The sequence below is a fragment of the Acanthaster planci genome, linkage group LG03 (genome assembly GCF_054643075.1).
Source record: "Acanthaster planci isolate LZ-2023a linkage group LG03, COTS_SCS, whole genome shotgun sequence".
Classification (NCBI taxonomy): domain Eukaryota; kingdom Metazoa; phylum Echinodermata; class Asteroidea; order Valvatida; family Acanthasteridae; genus Acanthaster; species Acanthaster planci.
In genome coordinates this window covers 3,819,617-3,843,061 of record NC_141779.1, presented here as the reverse complement: position 1 = coordinate 3,843,061, position 23,445 = coordinate 3,819,617, and the positions used below count along the sequence as shown (strand labels likewise).

At 40.0% G+C, this 23,445-nt stretch overlaps 1 protein-coding gene across 4 annotated transcripts in view; it reads right to left on the bottom strand.

Annotated features, from left to right (window-relative positions):
* Nucleotides 1-20: 20 nt before the first annotated feature.
* Nucleotides 21-23,445, bottom strand: part of LOC110985933 (protein henna-like) — a 35,396-nt gene continuing 11,971 nt past the window's right edge. For all 4 annotated transcript variants that reach the window (XM_087133951.1, XM_022247418.2, XM_087133949.1 and 1 more), the window contains exons 2-13: nucleotides 21,774-21,878; nucleotides 20,753-20,930; nucleotides 16,504-16,592; nucleotides 12,239-12,306; nucleotides 10,856-11,052; nucleotides 9,577-9,712; nucleotides 7,278-7,347; nucleotides 6,411-6,467; nucleotides 5,980-6,075; nucleotides 5,168-5,301; nucleotides 3,449-3,564; nucleotides 21-2,902 (exon numbers count right to left, since the gene is read on the bottom strand). In XM_087133951.1, the coding sequence (XP_086990077.1) occupies nucleotides 2,859-2,902; nucleotides 3,449-3,564; nucleotides 5,168-5,301; nucleotides 5,980-6,075; nucleotides 6,411-6,467; nucleotides 7,278-7,347; nucleotides 9,577-9,712; nucleotides 10,856-11,052; nucleotides 12,239-12,306; nucleotides 16,504-16,592; nucleotides 20,753-20,930; nucleotides 21,774-21,830 (1,242 nt within the window). In that variant the 5' untranslated portion in view covers nucleotides 21,831-21,878 and the 3' untranslated portion in view covers nucleotides 21-2,858. The remainder of the gene's footprint in view (nucleotides 2,903-3,448; nucleotides 3,565-5,167; nucleotides 5,302-5,979; nucleotides 6,076-6,410; nucleotides 6,468-7,277; nucleotides 7,348-9,576; nucleotides 9,713-10,855; nucleotides 11,053-12,238; nucleotides 12,307-16,503; nucleotides 16,593-20,752; nucleotides 20,931-21,773; nucleotides 21,879-23,445) is intronic.

Here is a 23,445-nt window from a genome sequence, read left to right as displayed (position 1 = left end):
ATTGGAAACTTTCACCGAAAAAGGGTAAGAATACTCGGATTTAATAAATGCTCACATTTCAAGACAGTACAACAATGCACAATAAGTTGTGTCAAACTGAAACAAAATAAGAGGCACAAATAAATCTTTCCAAGATGCTATTTTTAAAAAACACAAGTGGTAAACAAAACATGCAGTGGGTCAAATGTATTAACTGCAATGGGACGAACCGTTAACATTTCATGAGAATAATACACAACTTGGCAAAAGAATATCATGTAGCCTAATCCAATGCCCCCAAATGGGGGCTGTGACTACGGTGTCACGCTCGCATGCAAGCGGTGCGCGTGCGTTGAGTACCTCTTTTACCGTGGGCTCTGGCCTGGACCAAGAGAGGGCGCAATTTCCAAGCAATGGACGCTCCTTCGGTAGTAACTGCGCATCGCTAGCAACAAAATGAGCGCTCCTGACCAACATGGCTTTTTTCAACCGATGAGGGGGTGCTCCTGCTCAGGGCGGATAGGGAGCCGTCTTGCCCAAATACGGGCATGTGTCAGGGTTGAGAACCCGCGCGCGAGTGCCGCCGTACTTAATGCGTCTCTTCGTGTGACTCTATGCCAAAATGACGAGTAGGAAAGGATTTAAATATGCTTCAAAAACAAAACCGCCGAACAAAGCAACAACGCACAGGCAAAAGCACCACCTCCCTAAAAAAAAAAAGAAGTAAGAAATTCTGAAGAGAAAATCATGATCTTAACAATCCACAGTTATAACTTCTCTGATTTCAACCATTCCCACACAAGGCAGCAACTCTGAATAAACTTTTCAAAAACAAAAGCAAAAGGCCGAACGACCAAACAAAAAACATTCAAAGCAAAAACAAGCCTGACATGTCAGCAACTGTAAACTTTCATCACTTGCGGTTTGCTCACGAATAATAACAAGTTGAAAGCTAAACAAAGATTTTTTTTTCCTCTCCAACTTCTGTGCGGTAGAACTCACCGGTGAGGGACCCTTACCAGTGCCGGGTGCGAGGGGTCACACCTACCTACGCCCTCCATAACACAAAGACCCCGCCATAACTGAAACGCTGACAACACTCACAAGTAACAACAACCTCATCAACCTCTTACCTTAATTAACCTTCTTATATACACAAACATGTAGATTATCTGCTGAAACAAGATACAGGAATAAAATTGGATAAAAAATATTACGAGAATACTTCATTTAGTTCTCGATACTTTGTGCTTGGCATGACAGGCAAAATAAAAAAAAGTCACGTGTAGTTTAAGGAAACAAAATACTGTAGATTTTCAGCCAGCACCACGAAAGTTTGAATGCTGAGAATAAAACTACAGTAGGTGAAGTAATATTTTCGGAATCTCCGATGTCTAGCGAAATAATGAGAAGAAAATATGAGAACTGATACCAAACTCATCCACTGGCATTTCTTCCCTGATTAACAGGAAAGACAAGGCTATTGCAAATCACTGATTTAGGCTGATTATAACCAAATAAGAAAAATCATCGAAAACATCCAATCTACAAAAATGATGAGAAGGAAAAAATGGGTCTGAAATTTGGTAAAAACATATCAGGTAATTACCACTCTGTGTCTTGATTGGCCAAGAGAAAGTCACATGGCATTTGCTAATTTGGCTATACGTGTATTGTGCTTTTACAGCTAAAAGAACTGCACTTTTAACAACCAGAGTACCAAACCCCTAGCAACGATTATTAAAACAATATGCATGACCACTGGTCTGTGTACAAATTCCTTTTTAGGTGCGCGCTGCACTCATCCCGAATGCTAGTGATAGAGTTGGGTTTCCAACATTTCGTGAAGAGTTAAATTGGAAAGTGCTGCAAATTTCCAACAAATTTCTGATTCAAACAGCCGCAAAGTTTATGAACATTTAGATCAAATTAATCAGTTAAATCAAGCAGAACCTGCAGGAGACATGTTGTGAAATAAATATTGGCAACTTTATCTGAAAATTTGGCCTCGGGGAAAAATTGATATGCTCCACAGATCACCTCAGGAGGTTGGTTTCACTACACCACTCAAAGTAGTCAAAATTATACTTCTAAATCAATGTCAAAATGCAACACCACAGAGCTAGCTAATAAAGCAATGAATAGAGTGTAATATATCTTTAAAAGACAAAAATAATCCTTTCTAGATGAACTGAACACCTCAATGCAAAGATGTAGTAAACCTCGATGCAATAGTAGCAATAAACTTGAATAAAAGATTTAGATATATTTCTTTATCAAATGATTCTGAAGTGTTAGCCTATGTGAAAGAAATGTGATCGTATCTCTACAAGACAAAATGCACTATGTATAACGAACTCACAATCAGAGATATTTAACTGAAGGTAACCTGCATTTACATGTAAATTCTCCTTCTTCTGAGCTTGTAGTAAAGATGCTACTTTTGTACTTTGCCTTTTCAGGCTAGAAGGCCAGCTACTAAGCTCAGAGGTCAAAGTTCACTCATGACTGTGAAACATTCTCAGTATCCATGCTCAACGCTGCAACTTCCAACTATTGTGCTATTTTGATTTTCATTTCCATGAGTGTTGTGGCTGGTCACATGTAGATGTACTCTGGCCTTATCATGAAATCCCTTCTTTTCAAAGCCACTGACAATTATTAATGTACAAATTCTTGATTCTTTGCACTGCTGTGTGCTTGAAATTTTAGCGTATTTTAATTCTAGTTGTAATGTATCTTGATATATTTTTAAGGATCGAAGAAACTATTAAACTAAGTCAACTAAAATGATTACACTTATTCATGCCATTTTTAATTACTTTTGAAGTGCCTTGGTGCGATGCTCCAGGAAGATTCTGAGGAAAACTTGGGCTTGTTTAGGAGACTTTGTTGACAGCATCGATCAAGATGTTTAGGTCCCCTTTCAAGGCAGAAAGAAACAAAACTGCAATAAAAGGCTCTGTATGCGTACCAGTCCCATGCGACTAGTTCACTTTTTTTATTCTTCATTTTATGAGCACATTAGTTCAAGCGTGGCAGAGACAATGGACGAACAGAGACAATGGACTGGCATGTGTGACTGAAATGTTTACTGCCACCAGGTGTTTCCTATTTAGTTAATTCTATTAGTATAATTCTAGGATTTAAATATTTCCAAGTCCCTTTCTAGCCAAGGTTAAAACTGCCTGTCCACTTCCAGGAAAAAATCGTGAAAATGACATACTATCTGAGGTCATATTTGCATTCCACCAAGTTTTGGGGAAGGAAAAGTGAAGATTGGTTCACCGAGGGTATCGATTTATGAAAGAAAAACAAATTGGGGCTTGTAATGTTGTAGACGCAAAAACTGTCTATCCAAATTCAATTTTGCCCATCCTCAGGCCGGACAGGTGGACGGGTGGCAAGATGAGACACTGATCGAGCCGGAGTAGAAAAAATGATGTGAGATACGGGCAACCTGACTTACCTCGGATAGACTGGGCCAGCTCCTTCAGCTGTGTCTTCTTCTCCAACACCTCCACCGACTGGGTGTAGGCATTGTAGCGGACCGAGAAGGGCCGCGGGATGATGGAGGCAAATTGCCTGGAAAAGAGATTGATGAGCAACACTTCCTGATCTGTGCACTTGATAACATACAGCTGGGTTTCCGTTGCCTCCAACTTGTGTGTTTACACGCACACCCTCTTAACTTCTGGACGAGTTTGGCTACAATATTAGTGCACTGTAATTAGGAATTTATCTGACCTATGAAATACAGGACTAGAAGGGTTTGTTACTGCTCATGAATCTTTTTACAGATGGTATATTCTCCAATTGGACTGGTATCCTCAAAAACCATGTTATGGTCACTCTATAAATTTGAGGTCCAAAAGTGTGTCATTTTCAGTTTGTGCCAGTTACACTTGACCTGTGTAATTTGATATTGAAATATCACAGAGATTGACTTTAAAGGATTTTGTTTGGCAGGTAATTTTCATTACTCCATTACTCTTGGAAATTCAAGCATGTGTTCTAAACTTACAAAATCATACGTCAATATCATACATTGATTTGTGAATGGCTTGCAAGTCACTTATAATTTGGCTTGTAACTAGTGACTGAATCATGACAGATCTATGGTTGACTAGTATTGATTCATGACTAACTTCATAAATTCTGTAACTGACTTGTGACTGGCTTGTGATATGACATGTTTGTGACATGTGACTGACTTGTGACCCGACTTCTGATGTGACCTGGGAATGACTTAAGACCTGACTTCTGATGTGACCTGGGACTGACTTGTAATCTATCTTCTGACTTGACCTGTGACTGACTTGTAACTGGACTTCTAATATGACCTGTGATTGACTTGTAGACGGCGTTCTGATGTGACCTGTAATTGACTTGTAATTTGACTTCTGATATGATCTGTGATTGACTTGTAATCGGACTTCTGATATGATCTGTGATTGACTTGTAATCTGACTTCTGATATGATCTGTGATTGACTTGTAATCTGACTTCTGGTATGATCTGTGATTGAGTTGTAATCTGACTTTTGATTAGCTTATTTGAAAAATGCACGATTCAAACCTTCAGTTAGATCAAATACACAAATATTTGGTCTTACCGACCGGCAGATTGTTGATTATTAAACCATATACAAAATCAGTTGCAATAATGCACACATTGTACTTTATAAACACTACAATAGCTTCTCTTGTCTTGGAGTATCTCCAGCCACGATTTAGCAAGATTTAAGAGATGAACACTACTTCTTGCCCTATTGAAAATTTCAATTCCTTTTAAATTTTTAAATGAATAATTTACTTTTGGAGTCGTTGTAAGATTTCTGTTACTTTTCATTTATATCTACTTGAAACAAGCCTCTATAGTGCAATTTTTCTCATTTAAACAAAGAAAATTCTCTCTTTTTACTAATTTTGCATTAGCATTTTTACATTCAGAAAATAATATTTAATAATCAATCGAATATTCGGATAGTTGGCACGGCCCTAATGATTTGACTTGTGATAGCCTTCTGACCAACTTGTGACATTTGATGATGTTCCTGAAGTCTCAGATTCAAACCCTGCTCCAGTCCATTTCTTTCTTCATGTTCACTTTGATTACGGTTTCCATAGCTTTCTGTCCCTGTAACTAGCTTTTCACACTTTAAATCTACATATTAAAATGAATATACCTCATTTTATCCTTGGCGTCTTCAAAGCTCTCTGCTACAAAGTACATTGGCTGGAAACTGGAGAGGGGGTATTTCTGCCCAAACGTCTTAGCCGGGCTGAAGGGTTTGAATTCAGGTTTGTCTGTCAGACAGTACTGGGAAATAAATGGAAACTGCAACTGACACAAGGAAACAAGAATAGGAATCTTCCATTCTTTACGTTGGAACTTTATGTTCGGTGTTTTCCTAAATATGGTGAGAAACAAAGGAGACCGTCAGAAATGTTGGTTGTTACTTCATCATGCGTCCACAGTCTTGTCAGTCTGTATTGCTGTTTGGCTGTCTGTCTTTTATCTAGCTGTTTGTCATTTGTCTACTGTTTGTTGTTCGGAATGAGTTTCTGAGGTCTACTGGGTTAACTTGAAGATGTGCATGCTGCCCGTCTTCCAATTGACTGTTAATGTAGCAGAAGCATAGTCACTGTCTGCTGTTCACTCAGTTTTCATACACAAAGAGAAATTTGCAATACAAACATATACCAAGTGTGGACATTCCTGTTTTCGTGTAGCAAAGAAATCTGAGAGTGATACTAATTTATCTGGCACTGTGAACTGCGGTTTCCTTTACTGTTCTTTGTTTTGCCAAACCTAGCCCCAAATATGTGTAAGACTGTTCTTCAGAGAGGAGAGTAACCTCATGTGGACCTTGCTTAGTCCAAACAAGGTTCACATGAACCCTTCACTATGTGGACCCATTTTGTTCTCAAGTCCACACAATGTCCACTCAAGAAAAGCCAACACTTGCTATGTTTTCATTTTGGTTCCAAATCTTACCTGCAGTTCCCCGTACGAGGACAGCAGCCCAGCACCGTATGCTTTGCGTTGACCATTCTGAACACACATCCCGAACTCCACAGTAAAAAAGTAGCACTGACAAAACGGGAAAAAGTACATGTACATGTATACACACTCAAAATCAGTGATTATGAAGAGTTTTTCATGGTATTTTAATGAGCCCAGCTGGAAAAAACTTCAAAACCCCCAGTGAGTGCTTAATACATGCAACTACTAAAGGTTTGCCGTAGCAATATGTTACAATCTCTTTTGTATTATTCAGGTCTATATGCATACATATACTAAAACAAAGTTTTAGTTTTTGCAAAACAACAAAATATTAGGCGGAAGTATCTACTCATCACAGGTGACTTTTTTTATGTCTTCAAACGGTTCATGTATAGTTTCTAAGCAAATTAATGAGAACTTACAGTTGACAGCTTCTCTACGTATTCATCAGGTGCACTGAGAGAAGCAAGACCGATCTCCTGAAAGGAAAGACGCAAGTGTCATATATGCCTAAGGTGTAAAAAGGCTTTAGCAGTCACAAATTTAATTCCAGTCTTCCTGGACATGAGATAACGGATACTAATCTTCCCTTATCTTCCCAGGGTTGTGTTGTGGTAGTCTGGTTTTCAGATGTAAAGGTCAGGTAGCCATCATTGACCAAAACAGACCAAGGGGCAATGCAAGATGTAACTTAAGATGTAACATCTTGAATGCAACTAGTGCATCTCTGTTACTTTGTAAAACTCAGTGTCAGGCAAAAGCTGCAATGAGTATTAAAAACATTTTTTTTCAACACTGGAAAGTCAAAGAAAGGAAAACAATTTTTACAATGTGGACATTTGGAAATAATAAAGACAGTCTCCAAAAAATCAATGGTTTGGAAATTTCAGACAGTGATGGAAACATTCAGAAATTCCTTCTGTTTTGGTCATGCAACCGTGGTGGCAACCAGACCTGAAAATAAATCTCAACTGGTCAACACTTTTGGTCTGGGAACCAGACTAAGGTTGTAGATCGGTTGTAGTCTCCGGTTAATACCAATACCTATTCAAATTTCTGAGCAAAAGCAGTGGGCTTACACAATCAGCACACAGCAACAGGATTCGAACCCCTAACCACTGGATCACAATCAAGTCAAAAATTCATCTAATTCTCAACCTCCTACAGAGTGGATCCCTACGTAATTCTAAATCAGACTCCTAGGCTTATTTTATTTCCAAGAATCAGCTTTCAATTTTTTTTATTCACAAGTGAATTGAACACCACAGAGAGCCAACCTCAAATCTCACCTGTGAAAACTGAGCAAAGCTAGGATCAGCAAACAACGGCACATGTCCAATCAGCTCGTGGCAAACATCACTGTTGATAAGAAGAAAAGACAATTACACGATGGAAAATAATCATTCGTCAGACATTAAAATCAATCTACACAGGTATGCGTAAAACATTATGTCACTTAATCGCAACTTCAATAATTGGCTCATACAAGTTTAGTTGATGGCAGTGACAGAAGACATCATTTCAAATAAGTGCATATGGCGCGGAACTAGCCCCACACATAGGGCTGTGGTGGCGACAGATAAGAGACAGACTGTAAAAGAGAGCCACTACAGCCCTACGTATGGGGCTAGCACGGAACATGCGCGAGATCAGTTTTATCGGCGCCCTGGTGTCATTCTCATAATGCGTGAAATAACCTGTGTAGTACAGCACGCATGACCTGATGTGAGTTAATGTTATTATCAAAATGGTATTTTATTAAAATCATCATCATAGCTAAGAAAGTTGCATTGCACATGTATGATTTTACCAAAAAACATTACAAAAAGACAAAGAGAAATACAATAAATCATGAGCTTGCTAGATTATTAAGACATACACGGATGACAAATTACTAAAAAGGTTGGTCAAAGTACACGTACATGTACCCACATTTCATGAACAATGCCACAATACCGGCAAGGTTAGCTGTCGGTCAAAAGCCTGATGAGAGTGGAATAGTAGACTTATTCTCTACCACTCTATTCTGCACAAAACTTGTTGAAATGGGCTTGGGCACGCAGTCTCGTACTGTTAAATTGTTTAAAGGTAACTAATCACAGTGACAACTTGGGACTATGGCTTCATGGAATATCCAAATACTCAATAGATTTTCGGGTAATCGAATATTATTTTCCCAATTCGAATGCAAAATTCGTGAAAAGTAAGGGAATTTTGTTTGTTATAAATGGGAAAATCGCACTGTAGAAGCTTGTTTCACGCAGATTCAAATAAAAAGTGACAGAATGCGTTTCAAACAGTAAATTGTTCATTAAAAATTTAAAAGATATAGAAATTTTCAACAAGGCAAGAAGTATGTTCGTCTCTTAAATCTTGCTTAATCGTCGCTGGAGATACTCCTAGATAGGAGAAGCTATTATGTTGATCATAATGTACAATTGTGTGTGTTATTGCAACTGATTTTATATATGGTTTGTTTCATCAACAATCTGCCGGTCGGTAAGACCAATTCTTCAGATATTCGATCAAATACGGGCGTTTCACAAGAGTGCACTTCCATGAGTTTGCAACGCGTTGGCCAATCACAATGCGCAAAATTTGTCAACCCAATGCGCGTTTGGAAAGGGTCGACAAATTTTGTGCCTTCTGATTGGACAACGCGTTGCAAACTCTTGGACACGCACTACTGTGAATCGCCCATATTGAAAGTCGAATATTCGAATTGACTTAACCCTAATTGGGACAACTGTGGTAAGTGATTGAGCAAATTTAATGCAAAGTCCACTCCTTTAACACAGATTGTTTTATTTATAATTGGGTAACGTTTGTGGCTGCCTCATATGTATGGCACTGCAATCCTAAAATTACATGAAGGAAGGCTGTGAGAGACTGGGCAAAAAGATTCAGCAGTTGCCTTGAAGTACCCACAAGCTAGAATCAGCGTAGGCACAAGCAATCCACAGATATGCTGGGTGATCTCTAGGAAGTCACACCATGTGGGGATTGCAGAGTGCCGCGTGTGGATTTCTGGCAGTGCTAGTGCAGATTATTCATGAGTTCTTTCATAATATTTGTTAATGAGTCTAATAGACTGAAACTTAATTGGGTAAATGGAGTAACTGTTGAGAACTGAGGAGAAGAACATTAAACCCGCTCCCTTTGATCTTACCAACAAATCTTACTGCTATGCACAAGTTTTAATTGTTACATCTGTGAACCGAGTCACTCGTCAATTACCAATTGCATGGTTTTATACCGGTATTTCCACCAAAACAACCCCATAACCCTTAGATTTCTCATCAGACTCCAGGCAAAGGCACAGTTTAGGTTAGGTGACTTTTCCACAGACTAAAGGTAGGTTTCCTAAACTCGTACAACCTAGACTGGCTTGTAAGGAAATCATGCTACGCAGTCCAATGGCTTTTGTATTGTTACTGACACCGTGTGCATCATTTTTGTGCTTATATGTAGTATTAGGATTGGACCTATTTCTAAGCATGATTAAAAGTAGGCTTTTCATGTCAAACCTATGTCTCGCACCATAAATTTCTTTGTCTGCTGGTAGAAGTTTACGACCGGTTTACTTACGGTTCTGGTGCGTACCAAGGGTTTGACCCGTGCCTGATGTACTGGGTGCTGTGGAACACGCGGAATGCCAAGCCAGCTAGGAAATCCCGGGAAGAGAGAAGCCCTGCCACAGGACGCAGGGTGAAACCTGTGCGATCTGGCCATCGAAATGCAAAAAAAATTGGTGAAAAATCAACCGGGAAACCAACACAATCTGGGTGACCTTGTCAACAGACTTTTCTCAGCCATCTGGATAGGGAACCATCAAACGACTGTCAAACAAGTCACTCTGTCTGTCACTTTTGATAGTGATCAAGAAGTATTTGCAACAATAACTTAAAGATTAAAAAATTTAGTAACTTATTTAATCTAATTAAATGATTCAGACAGTAGTTTTGGATTTTGTTGTTCTGATAAGTGGACTTGCTGAATTCAACAGGGATTGTGTTTCTATGTTGCAAAGTTTAGGTGCACATATGGCAGCCTATAAAAGGGTCCAATATTTGATAATGCTCAACATTGAAGATCAAGGCATAAAGCATTCTGGCCAGTGATCAACATACAGGTTTGAAAGCAAGAACATGCTGTTGTGGGTACCATTAAAATTGGAAAATAATGTCTGGCATGCAGAGATGAACAAAATCAGTTTACATCTAGACTCTGAAAGCTGACAGTCTGGTGGTCAGAAGTACAAATGAGTAACAGGCATATGCCGAGGTCAGGTCATCTTTGCCACACATTAACTAGGGAACCAAGTCATAGCGCTGGTCAACAAAGGGCAGATGCCGATGGGGGAGCCCATAGGGGAAGTCTTTGGGGTGCAAATGCCCTTCTCAAGCCCCCATTCCCCCTACGCCACCACAAAACATTTTGGTTCAGAATTTGAACAGAAAAAACATGAACTGAACAGCGTTTTTTTCTGATTGACGTCACAGCAACAGCACCATCGGTTGTCCAGAAAAGCTCGGAAAATGTTTCGAAAAAGTGCAATCTTCAGTAGAGTTAACCGTGTGCAAAAAGTCTACAAACATTTGACTACATGGACCTTTTCAAAATTACTTTGGAAGAACTGAATCTGTTCTGCTAAGATGTGCATGAGTGAGCAAGTTGTACACCAAACAGGAAGTTAATGACGACCTGTTTCTTTGCAATGCTAACATCACAGGCAAAATCAAATCCGCTACGAAAAGTCACTTCAGATGATTTTTCGCACACGGTCAAACAGCTTTGAAATTATTCTTATTTTTATATAATGATTCACTTTGCTCAGGTTGCTACTAAGAGTGAGTATGTGCTTTACCTTTGAGGAAGTTTGAGACATCCTCAAGTTGCGGAATGTTGTCCTCTCGGTAGCCACAGTTCTCCACCAGGAGGGAGAACATGTGGTTGAATTCACGGCAGGCGTGGGTGGGGAACAGCTTGGTAAGCTCTCGGAACATGGTGCCCCAGGTCTTGATCTCGTCGGCTGTGTAGGTAACGTGGGGAATCGGGGTCCCACTGCAAAGAAAATGAAGACACAAAATTGGCATTCGAACATTCACTTTGTTTGAACAAAGAAGGTTAAGGCCTGAGGTTGGAGAGTGATATCAACTCCATGGCAAAGACACTGATGATGATGAAAACTTTTAATATCACAAACAGGTTTCAGAAACGAAGATAGGATTGGTGCTTCTTTGGCTCATTGTGACAATGATTCCAGTCCAAATTGGCGCCTATGATGTATCTAATTTTGGTCTATAGAGATTGGGAGGGGGAGATTTTTTCCCCAAAACAATACGGATGTTTCACAATACTGCGCCTCCAAGAGTCTGCAAGGCGTTGACCAATCACAGCTTGCGAAATCTGTCGACCCGATGCGCGTTTGGAAAGGGTCAACAAATTTCGCACTCTGTGATTTGTCAATGCTTTGGAAACTCTTGGAGGCACACTATTGTGAATCACCCATATTGTCTTGTCCACGAAACAACCCTTCACCCTCAAAAGGTGCTAGCACTGTCTATAAAATGTTGCTCTTGGTTCCTAATAAATTAGCAATAAGTTCCCCGGGGGTAATTTGTTATTTGATTGAAACCTGACAATAATCAAATCATCCGAACGAATTTGGGATACAGCTTTTTGTTTCCACTTAAAAAACAAAAAATCTAACTGGTGACAAGAATCGTTCATAATCTGCTCTGCTGCAGAGAACTGATCTCTTCGCTGGCTTCTGCTTCAAGTACAAAGTCAGCTTGCAAAGGTCCATGGATAATCGGAAAACACAGTACTTTGGGGTTTAAAGATCGGACGCTGGGGGCACGGTATACACAGGGAGTCTTACACAGTCTGATTGGTTACGAGCCAAAAACTGACATCAGGCACAAATACATATGACATTACTTTTTAATCCTCTGTATACTTTGTTTTCACTCATGTGAAAAACATAGGATATTCAGGAGAGTTGGTATTTGCGATACATCAAGTTGACGTGAACTGTATACATCAAAAGTTCCATGTATAGCCTATCATAAATGAAGTTGGAAGTTCACGGTTTGTATCAAATACTAAATTCGAGCACTGTTTGTTGATAAGACTGCGAGCGAGGCCGTTGGTGGTTTACACAATTTCACCTTGAACAACCACTTCGGTTAACAGCAACAAAGACAAGTGATGTCCAACGTGTAACTGCAATTTCATTACAACTCACTATTTGTAGTTGAAGGCAATGTCAGCAAATTCTTTGCGCCTGGCGCGGTACACAGGATCAGTGAAGCCCTGTGGAAGCATCAAGGGGAATTAAGAATATTCATTACTTGCTGTACAAGAAATTTGGAAAGTCACAAGGAATGGATAAATCTGTAACTTTTACTCAACAAACAAAACAAAAAAACCACGAAATTTACATCTCTTTAGACTTAAAATCACTGCACTTCCAAAATACATTTGTGCGCTATGTTTTTGTCCAAAAATGTATGCTATATGCTTTTTAAATTGTTATTTTTGTAGGATAAAAAAGACTGCTGAACCAAAATATCTACAAAGTAGTGAGGTTGTGTTATCAACAAACAGAAGGGCAGCATCTGTGTGATCGGTGCAGTGACCACAATATATTAGCTCCATGATCCGTAATTCCGTTTACACATTAAATACATGTACATGTAGCTTATGAATTAAGTGACTGCAAACAAAATTAATTTGCCATGGGCTACAGGGTGATAGTACAGCGACATGTAGGTAAACAACTTGAACTGTTGGGCAAATGGTTCGGCTCAGCTCTGTGGAAGCCACCTCGTTTGCATAAAGCCTTTGCTTCATTTGATGTAGAAGCAAACATCAGCAGCATTTAATATGCTAGTGGCATTCTAAGAAATTATAAACTACTACAACCTTTTTTAATAACGAAAGAGGGAGTTTAAAAGATTCCTACCTGATGTAAATAAAATTAAAGACGTCATCAAGGCAAAGGAAATTCCTACATGAACATCATTTGTCCTACTCAGGCATAACAGATATGGACTGTAACTTTGTTAACCTGAATGTGGCCTTAATGTACAGTGAATATGTACAAAATAGATGTGATTATGTGCTACGCACCCTTTGGTCTAAAGAGGGCGCTACACTCTGCATCACTGTGAAAAACGGCTGCTTCTCTAATTCTCGCGCTTGAAACATTGTGGCAGCGGTGGTAATTAAGCATCATGAACATTCATAGAAGCTTCTGTCACTAATGTTTATCTGCTGTTGACAACATTTCTGGCCTAATTGGCACAATATTTGGCTGTTTTCTGAGATCTGTCATGCAATGTGACTGATTTTCACTGCATTGTGTTGCATGTAACCTACTGTACATATGGACATATATAACTGTGGCTAATAGGCCTATATCATTTTTGTATATAGGTCATTCCATGAGGTTAGGGCACAACTTGTGACAGTTTCCATTGTTACGTGGGTTCCGTAAAAATGAAAAGCTATTTCCCTGCATGTGAATTCCAAATTATACATCTTGCAAGGCTGAATACAAAGGTGTGTATTATTTTTACAGAGTAAATGGCCAACTCTACAGGTCATGACAGGCGGTAAAAGTTACAAATGTAACAAGGACACCGTCCCAAATTGTGCCCCAACCTCCTGGAATGACCCCTATGTGAATTCTGCCAAGTCTACTGGAATAATGGCCATCTCTCTCTCACAAGGACATCGACAAATGACTCTTCATCACTCCAAGTGTAATCTCTGCTCTCTGTTTTGCTGATACATCTACTGCATGTGAGTACTGTTGGCTACACCATAAACTGAATCTCTGCTCTCTGAACAAAATACTCCTGGAGCCAGGGGTACCCATGGAGCCTTTTTAATAGCTCCATGTGGTACCCAAGCTGCTTCCAGCTCTAATAATGCGGAGCAGTATAAAGAGCCACACATCAATCCACCGTCGCAATTTCATGCAAGTGCCAAGGATGCATCCGAAGAGTGGAAGAGGTGGCGTCAAATATGGGACTTTATTGTATTCTCAAAAACCTAGCAAGCCAGACTGAGGCTTACCAGACTGCACTATTGCTCCATAGCATTCAATTTGATGATCCTGTGGACAGACAGAAATGCTCAAAGATTCTGGAGAAATCTGACTCACATTTTCTGGGGTCGAGTGGGCAAGAATCACCGTATTCATGCAGTTGAAGAAGATGGATACACGTCTCTGTCAGCAGAGAGTGTGAGCTGTGTCACGGCGGGTATTGTCCCAGTGACAGGTGATAACAAGCCAGTGCACTGCACCATGGAAATCAAGGGTGAGCCAGTGCGGTTTCAAATTGACTGTGGTGCAACTAACAACTTGATTCCTAAGAAATACGTCACTGACGTCCAACCAGCTGATATCGAGCTCAAAATGTGGAACAACTCCTGCATGAGTGCTGTTGGCAAAAGCAAGGTAAAGCTTTGTAACCTGGTGACACAGAAAAAGTACAAAGTCAAATTCGTGACTGTAGACGAGGACCTCACACCTCTCATTGGTTGGAAAGCTGCTGAACAGATGGGACTCATCACCGTCAACTAAGACAAGTTCTCTCAAGTCCACCATGTTACGCCGACTCATGCTGACTTCATCAGTGAATACCCTGATGTTTTCAATGCATCTGCCACTGGTGCTCTGCCTGGCCAAAGAATACACTTTACCGTTAGCTCAGATGCCAAGCCTGTAAACCGTCCCACACGAACAGTTCCTGAGTCACTCAAACCTGCTGTGAAAGCTGAGCTCGAGAAATTGGGATGTGAAAGCAGAGGTTGATGAGCCCATTAGATGGGTCAGTCAAGTGTCTGTAGCCCAGAAGAAACTTGGTTCTGTCAGAATCTGCATCGATCCTGGTCCCCTGAATAAATACCTCAAAAGGGAGCACTACACCCTTCTCAAGGTACTTGAGACAACCGAGAGAATTGTCTTCTGGCCTGGCATGACATCCGAAATCCGCCAGTGGATCGAGTGCTGCGAGACATGCAGAAAGTATGAGGTATCCCAAGCCAAAGTCCCATTGATGTCCCATGACATACTTGAGCGACCCTAGGAAAAGCTTGCCATTGACCTGTTCCACCCCCACTACTACCTGTTGCATTGGAATCCCCAGCATCACTTGCCAACCCAAATCCGGAAACCACTACCACTACTAGAACACAAACACTACGCAGATCATCCCGCACTCGACGTGAACCACTTAAATTCCAAGACTGTGTTCAATTCTAACCACAAGTTAAAAGAACAGAGCCAGACCAAAATCGACTGATTTTCCCAATCAGTTTTAATGTGTTCTGTTCTATACAAAACTAAAACCAAAAGAACCGAATTCTACAAAAGCTGCTCTCCACCAAGATTTTTGGATTAAAACACACACAAAAAGTAGTTTAGTTTTTTTCAAAAAGTAGTCTAGTTTTGCATGTTCCATTTAACCATTTAGTAATTTAGACTTGGAAGCCAGCACTTGAAGGCTCCTATTGCACTACAGCACAATTACAAAAACACCTGGGCCTACTTCGAGTAGCTGTTGCTCTGCATGCATATCGACCACGTGAAGGCGTAACTTTTGAACTCTGATTACGGACTCAAAAAAATCAAAAGGCAACAGACTGTTGAATACATGAACTCAATACACCCCAAATCAACTACAGTACAGTATTTGTAAACTTATTTGGAAACTGCGTGTTAATTTAAGTCAGAGGAGGATGTTACAATATGTGCTATGCACCCTTTGGTCTAAAGAGGGCGCTATACTCTGCCTCACTGGCTGCTTCTACAAAGTGCAGAACTTGAATGAATACTCGTGAAACTCGTGTCGTTTTTTGTGTCATACCAGCGCTTGAACCATCTTCATCACGATTTTCAGTGAAATGAGGAACAATTTTGTAGTGTTCTTTGTTTAGATTGGCAGACAAGCATGCAGATCTGGGCTCACAGTGATTATAATATCTCAACTCACAGAGAGGTCACGCTGTGACTTATGGCGTCATCGTACATAATGAGTACACGTGTTGAGTGCCTAAGAGACAACACTACCAATTTCACGACATAAGATGCCAAATTTCGTCACCACCTGTTACATATACATGCTTATTGGTTTGAATATTAAACAGGATAAAAAAATTACAATGAAATTAATAGCCTTCAGTATATCCCGTAATTCATGATCCATGCAACGTTGAGAGGTGTCTTATCACTGGGTAAACTTGGCATGACCACGGTTACCAGTTCATAGATCACATCTATGCCCACGCAGTGTTTTGTTTAATGCAGCAACTTGACTCTGAGGAATTTCAAAATTGACTGTGTGGTTATGAGAATGCGGTGCAGTGACAAGAAGCTGCAAAGTACAATGCTTCTGAGTTCAAAAGTCCGTCAAAACGGAATTTAGACTTTATCCCAAGGGGTGGAAGTGGGAGGGGCTTGGTTGAAGGTGGGGGGTGTCAGTAAAACAGTTTACTCACAGGATGGTCGGCATCTAACTCTGCTCCGTAGCTCAAGATGTTGTTGGCAAACTCGTCCGTATCCTTGATCCTCCTTGGAAACCACGGAACTATAAGTGGAGAAGAGATGCCACAAACAAACACATTCAATCCGTGTGTACATGTAACTGGGAATAAGGCAATGGTTTTTGCTGAAAACAAGCTGAGAATGGTCAGTGGACATGTATGGGAGATGCTTATGGCACAAGCTGTGTGAACATGGAACTTGACAGCGAAACCTGCCCAGGTTAAGAATAAAATGGGAACTATAGCTAATATTTCTACATTGGAATAGCAACTTGGAATCCCAAAACATTCCACACCGGATCTAAAAGAATATTACTTTTGAGGCTGGTAAGAGCCTGGAATATGGAACATTATGGAATTTGCAATTCTTTTTATTTAAAAAAAGCATATCTCCTTAGGGAAGTGACAGCTTGGATTTCAATGTCGTGAACTCCTCATTAAAAAATAAAAAAATGCTGATGAAACAACTCACTGTGACAAGCGATAGAAATGCTCTTTGTTTTCTCTGACAACAACGATCAGGCAAGCCAGACGCATTTGACATGTACTTCCATTCACCTCGGATAAATTCACTCTACATGTTTACAAGACACTTCTACACGGCCTCCCTGCCTTGGTGATATATGACCCAATACGTGCTCCAAAATCTGCATTTTACTTTCAACCTGGATGACCGTCAAGTTAGCTTTGGAGGGTGTAGATTAATGCAGTGTTGTATCCGAGACCTTGATGTCCGAGACAGAGGCCAAATCCTTCAAGACTGATATCAAGACTTCGAGACCGAGACTTTTGATGGTCGAGACCAAGACAAACCTTGACTTCCAAGACGGAGACCGAGACCAAACATTGCTTTACACTTTCTACCCAAAGGCAAACGAGGACAAGTGGAATAAGAGGATAAATTATACTGAACTTATCAAACAAAAAATTAACATATAACACCATCAAACATAAATATATTTAATATTTCTTCAAGATAAATTTTGGATTTTTTGCCCTGCCCGACGTGTATTAAATTAATAAGTTTACTTGAGAGTTCATGGAACAGCCTGTGTTGATTGTATGAGGGAGTAAGAAACACACTGTCTTTATTCAGTAAAAACGGATAAAATTTACTATAAAATCAACATCCATCTACAAAACCCATCCTTGGAAATATTTCTTCAAAACTTTCATTTTGCCTCTGGGAAATACAATGTAGTTGTGAAAGGCTGCATACTTATGATATGTCAATATCATTAGCAGGCGTATGGTTTTAATTATAACCATGAACTCCTAAGCCTATTTTGATCTAATTTCAACTAAGATGTATGGCATATTTCCTTGTGTGCCGGCAAAAGGTTGTAAGCGCGCTTATGCCCTTTTGCCAGGAAGCATGATCACAGCAGAAAGAAACAGAAAAATGTAGGAAACACACTTTTTATCAAGTAAAAACGGATAAAATTTACTACAAAATCAGCACAGGCTGTACAAAAAGCAACCTTTGAACAACTTATTAAATGACGTGGAATTTTTTTTTACTTTTTCCAAAGACAAAGTGAATATCCAAATAAGATCTGGTAGTAGTACATGTACATTTATCGGCTAATATGTGACAACGTTGTTTACTTTATTAGTAAAAATCCAAACGAAAATAATATATATATGAAGAAACTAATATATATAGGATGAAAGTGAAGTAAATCCTAAAGGAAACAAGTTAAGGGTGCAACCAATCTATATATAGGACAAAAGTACATTTAAAGTACAAAGGTGGTTTATATAGGACGAAAAATAATTGATACATGGTCATATCCGTCGTGTTGAGCAATACTTTCCAAGGCTGTCACCTGTGCTGGAAATACTACATCCTGCATTGACTAGTCTCCATTCATGCATCGATTTCATTCTTTATCATGAAAATTTGAACATTACGGTGTTGTATTTACATCCATGTTTGGAAACTAGACTCGTTTGGAGGTCAGCTGGTGAGTGCGTTCATGAGTGGTAGCTATAAGTGCACATTTTGTTGTTGTCTCAACAGGTCTCGAGGGGCAGACCCAAGACATTGACATCCGAGACCAAGACCAGCACTTTCGAGACGTGTGACCAACCCTTCCAAGACCAAGACTCCAATAGGGTGAGACCGAGACCACAAAAAAGGTCTTCAGGCGGTCTCGAGACCAAGACCAGGTCTCGAGACCTGCAACACTGGTTTAATGGAAGTGTACAAATTGGGCTAGTCATCAGGAAACCTTTCAGTTCTGTTTGGATGGACTGCACGTGAAGACTATCCACATGTTTAGCTAAGCAAAGACTCCTAACGGAGCTTTTATGGAGGATACTTCGGGAGCTCTCATTAGCATAAATCAGATGACTGAGACTGTTATCATGACTTCTCTTTCACAGCCAAGCAGGTTGCAGCTCGTCAATGGACTGGTACATCGAATCTGTATAAGAGCTAATGCAGTTCTCACTTCAGGCGAACGTGAAATGCACAGTGTATTGGATGTCATGCATCCTTGGCAATAAAATTTGCTCAAGCTCCACTTTTGCAAATGCAACGCACCAATACATGTATTTAAGCTGGCATTAGAGTTTCACGTTCGTGTTTACTTTCACGCCAAGCATTTGTCTCAAATATGAAAATTAACAGCCCATTGCAGTACACGTCATGGTAGTTTCCTGGGGCTATCATTGAGGTTAAAATAAGGATTTACATGTATGCTTGTCCATTTTTCTACGGTGTGACAGTGACTGGCTTTCTCTCATAATGCCTTGTATGTATCTAAACCTTAGACAGCTTATAAAATTGTACTTCGGATGTCATTACAGAGCATGAAATTAAACTAAGACATGTAATGACCAAAAGCAGACGTGATCACACAACATTCCTGAACAAAATGTTGAGGTAAAAGTTCCACGGACAAAAATATTTTTGGTATTTTTAGTTTTCACTTTGGTTTTTGTGCTCAAACCATTGAAAATGTGACAGTGTGTTCTGATGTAACCTTCTCGTTTCAAAAGCTGATAAGGGGCAGAATAAAATTGATCAAGCCAAGTATGTTTTGTCCAACTCTTTTGCCCAACTTTAATGGCATTCACTGCTGGCTATGTCGCGGTCTGCTGACCGTAATGACGTGGCTTACTTTTCTCGACAGAGCCTTTTCGTCGATGGATAAGTGCAATGATTTCATGTGCAGGGGGCAGAGCAGGATGGTGTCACATCGCAAAGCATGATGGGTAACATGCATGGGTTTGAAAATAAAGCAAATAAACAAAAAGAAACCAAGATTAACCACTTTCAATTAAAACACAAAGGGCACATTAACTGTACTTGAAATGTTTCCATCCACCTTTCCTCGCATTCACTGAACCAAATTGATCAATATGGATCCATTTCAAAAACTCACAATCCAAATACATTACCCTGATGGCAAAACGGGCTCATTAATGAAGTCAACTTAAAGGCTCATAAAAAGCTTTGGAAAATGTCTAATTCCCAAGGTATCCATCATTGTACTGCTAGGCAGGGCGGTTTGATTCCACCATGGAAGCTTGAAGGCCATTTTCCATTTTCTCACAAAGTGGAATTACAAATTCTCTTGGCATGTATACATAGAAAGAGAATAACTTTCTCATGGTAAGGACAAGACCAAGCTTTTGAGAAGTTCACTGATTGAAAATGGTGCGCAGTGAAGCAGGTGGCAGGGTGTGGCTACATGAGGCATTGGAATGTCGGAGAGAGTGGCATTCGCAGCCACTACACATAACAGTTCGTTCATTTCCGCAAAAAATGAATTTATATGCACATGTTTTGACTACTTCGTATGTCATCTATTAGTGCTGGTTTCCAGAAGATCAAAAAAGGTATAAACCTTCCAGAGCCGGACAAGATTTTCCCAGAGTTTTTCTTCTTAGAATTCAGAGACGAGGTTTCATTTCTGGGTTTTCGCCGGTCCAAGGGTATTAAGGTATTCAACAGAGAGATTTCGAGGTATAAAATCTTATTTTGGAACATTGTTCGATTGATGTATGATGTATTGTATCTATAAGTAACGAAATGTTTGATTCCACAGCACGAGTAAACCAGTGGAATGACACAAAATTATAATTTGTTTTTGGGTGTTTAAGCTGGAGTGTTGGGACTGAGTTGAGATCTGGTTCGGGCCTTGCGTGTGGTTTCAATGATCGAGTTTCTGGGATGAGAGCTTCTACAGCTTACTCGTATTTTCTTCTTGGGAGCGCGACAACACGTGGACGTATGTTGCTTCCTCTTTCAGCTTATCCAGGACAGTGTCCAACTTGTCCGCCTTCTCTTCGCAGATGACCAGAAACTCATGGCTGCCCTCGTCCCCCTTGGAGGGGCGGGACTCAATGTGCGACAAGTTGAAGCCATGTTCCTACGGCAAACAGAAACAGGTAGTAGTAAGTTAAAATTTGTCCTCGGCAAATGTGGCTGCCCAGGCTGGGATTCATCTCCAGTTTTGAAGGCATGCAACAGCTTAGACAATCTTTAAAGATGCCCTCCCAAAAATACCAGTAGTGCCTGCATCCTAGTCTAATCCTTAAGTGACTTGTCGGCAACTTGTCAGTGAGCAAGCCTGAACACTGAAGTTACCATGAGTAATCTTATTTCAGCATTTCCCTTCCGAGCGGGAACAAAAGAGGGCGCATTTTGTTCGCGTACACGTGCTTTTACTAGCACAGGACAGGCTGACCACACACGGACCATTTTTGCACGGTGTCTGTGTGTGCGCCTGGCACGCACCTGAGCCAAGCTGAAATACTTTCCACCAGCCTGTCACTTCTTTGCCGGTCTAGGCACACTGTAACTCGGGCAGCTAGCTAGCCATAGGTACATCGATTTAGGGCCGCGAATATATAATGTCAGGGTCGGGTTCTACCTCACTAGTCTCTGATGAGTCACACACCCAACGCTCAAACTCAAGCCCCTCAGCTTTCTATCAAGCCATTACAAAATGATGTCCACACTTCCTGAATGTATTCCAACCCTCTGATTGATTTGGACGTATTTTAACCCTCTGAGTGGTTTCAATTGTATTTTCCATATTTTGCTACTGGTACAGCATGGTCTTCCAATTATCTCCTGATGCCGTCCAGCGAGATTTGCTCAAATGCAAATTACAAAATGCCCGTTAACTTTTTGCCGACCGTAAAAAATACTTAAATAATTAACTCATCATCTGTTAGAAAATCACTGTCCACGTTAATTTTGTACATACTTCAAATAACTTGAGAGTGCGAGCGAGTATTCCAACTTCCTCCTTCAAGCCAAACATGAGGGATGTACGGCCATTCTCCCCTCTCACTTCCGAGTTACCTTTCCCCTGTCACAACAACAAAAGGAAAAACCCAGATCAAAATTCGTGAACCAAGGTCAAACTCACATGATGAAAAACTGAATTATGTTTCTATGATATATGATTATGATGTCAATTGCTTAAAAACATCACATCAACCGATAGATGAATCGTCCAGAATATGTCACTGCCTGATTCATTCCAATGCATGACATGGACATAGTGCAGAGGACTGCAATAATTCTGATCCATATACATGTAGTGTTTAGTAAATTCATGAAGAATGTGTTAAGTCCCCAATCGCTCAATATTTCTGAACTCAACGATTATGCAGGCTTTCATTTCGGTGGGGATTTAATTTGGATGATAGACGAAATGATCCGTGGAATCCATGTGCTGTGTCTCCTCATGAATATCAATCTTATAAACATTCTTGCGTATACTGGTATGTGTTATTATACGCACACATCCAAGCATCTTTTTTTAATTAACCCTAAAGGAACCGGGGGAGGAATCCAGAGACCACTCCATCATTTCTTCAGCAATAACGTTGCAATGCAATAACGTTGCAATGCAATAACGTTGCAATGCAATAACGTTGCAATGCAATAACGTTGCAATGCAATAACGTTGCAATGCAATAATGTTGCAATGCATTATTTTCTTGATTAGGCTTTGGTGAATCTCGTCAGTATTGTCTTAAGATCATCACTTTCATGGAAATTTGGCATTTAGACATTATTCTATAGAACTGCTCACTGACAAGACAACTGCCCATGGGCCAACATGCCAGTGATAACAAAACCAGTTGTAATACATGTAGACATTAATGTTGACTCTCCAACTTTCCCTTTTCCCAATCATCTTGAAATCAACTATTAGTCTTTTCAATTTGTTACATATCCATTTAAAAGGTCATGACAATCATATCATGATGACAACTTCAAATTTCATTTGTGTGCAACATTCTTGTGTTGACTTTAAAGAAAATTGTAAATCTATTTATAAAACTATACGTTAAATGTTCACAATAGTACCTACATGGGCAATTGGGAAATAACTTGAAAAACCTTGAATTCCTTGGAATTCACACACTATACCTAAAGATAGTTTTTATTTCAACAATGCGGAATTCTGTTTAATTATTACCAGTGAAGCAGAACACAATCAGCCTTTGAGTGTCATTACAGACTGCCAGTTCTTTTCATCAAGTAAAAAGCACTTTATCTGAAACAGCGTTTCACTGCACATGGAGCACCTGCTGGCCAACTACATTAAACCACAAGTGCATGTACAAGTACATAGCGTTAACATGTAATTGGCTGGTATCAACTGCAAGCAACAAAATTTAACTGGCCATTCATTCAATAGGCGCCAGATAATGGTGTATTGCCCTTGGAAACCGTTGACGCATAACCCTGTTCTGATGGGCCCGAGTATTGCATCCTGTAGGCCTACCCGCACAATCTAGTGGCCTTTATTTTGCACCACCAAGAGGGCTGGTAAAATCACACACATGTATTTTTATGTCTGGCTGACAGTCACTGTCATTACAAAAGCTACAAAATGATTTAATCGGTGTTTTAAAAAAAAA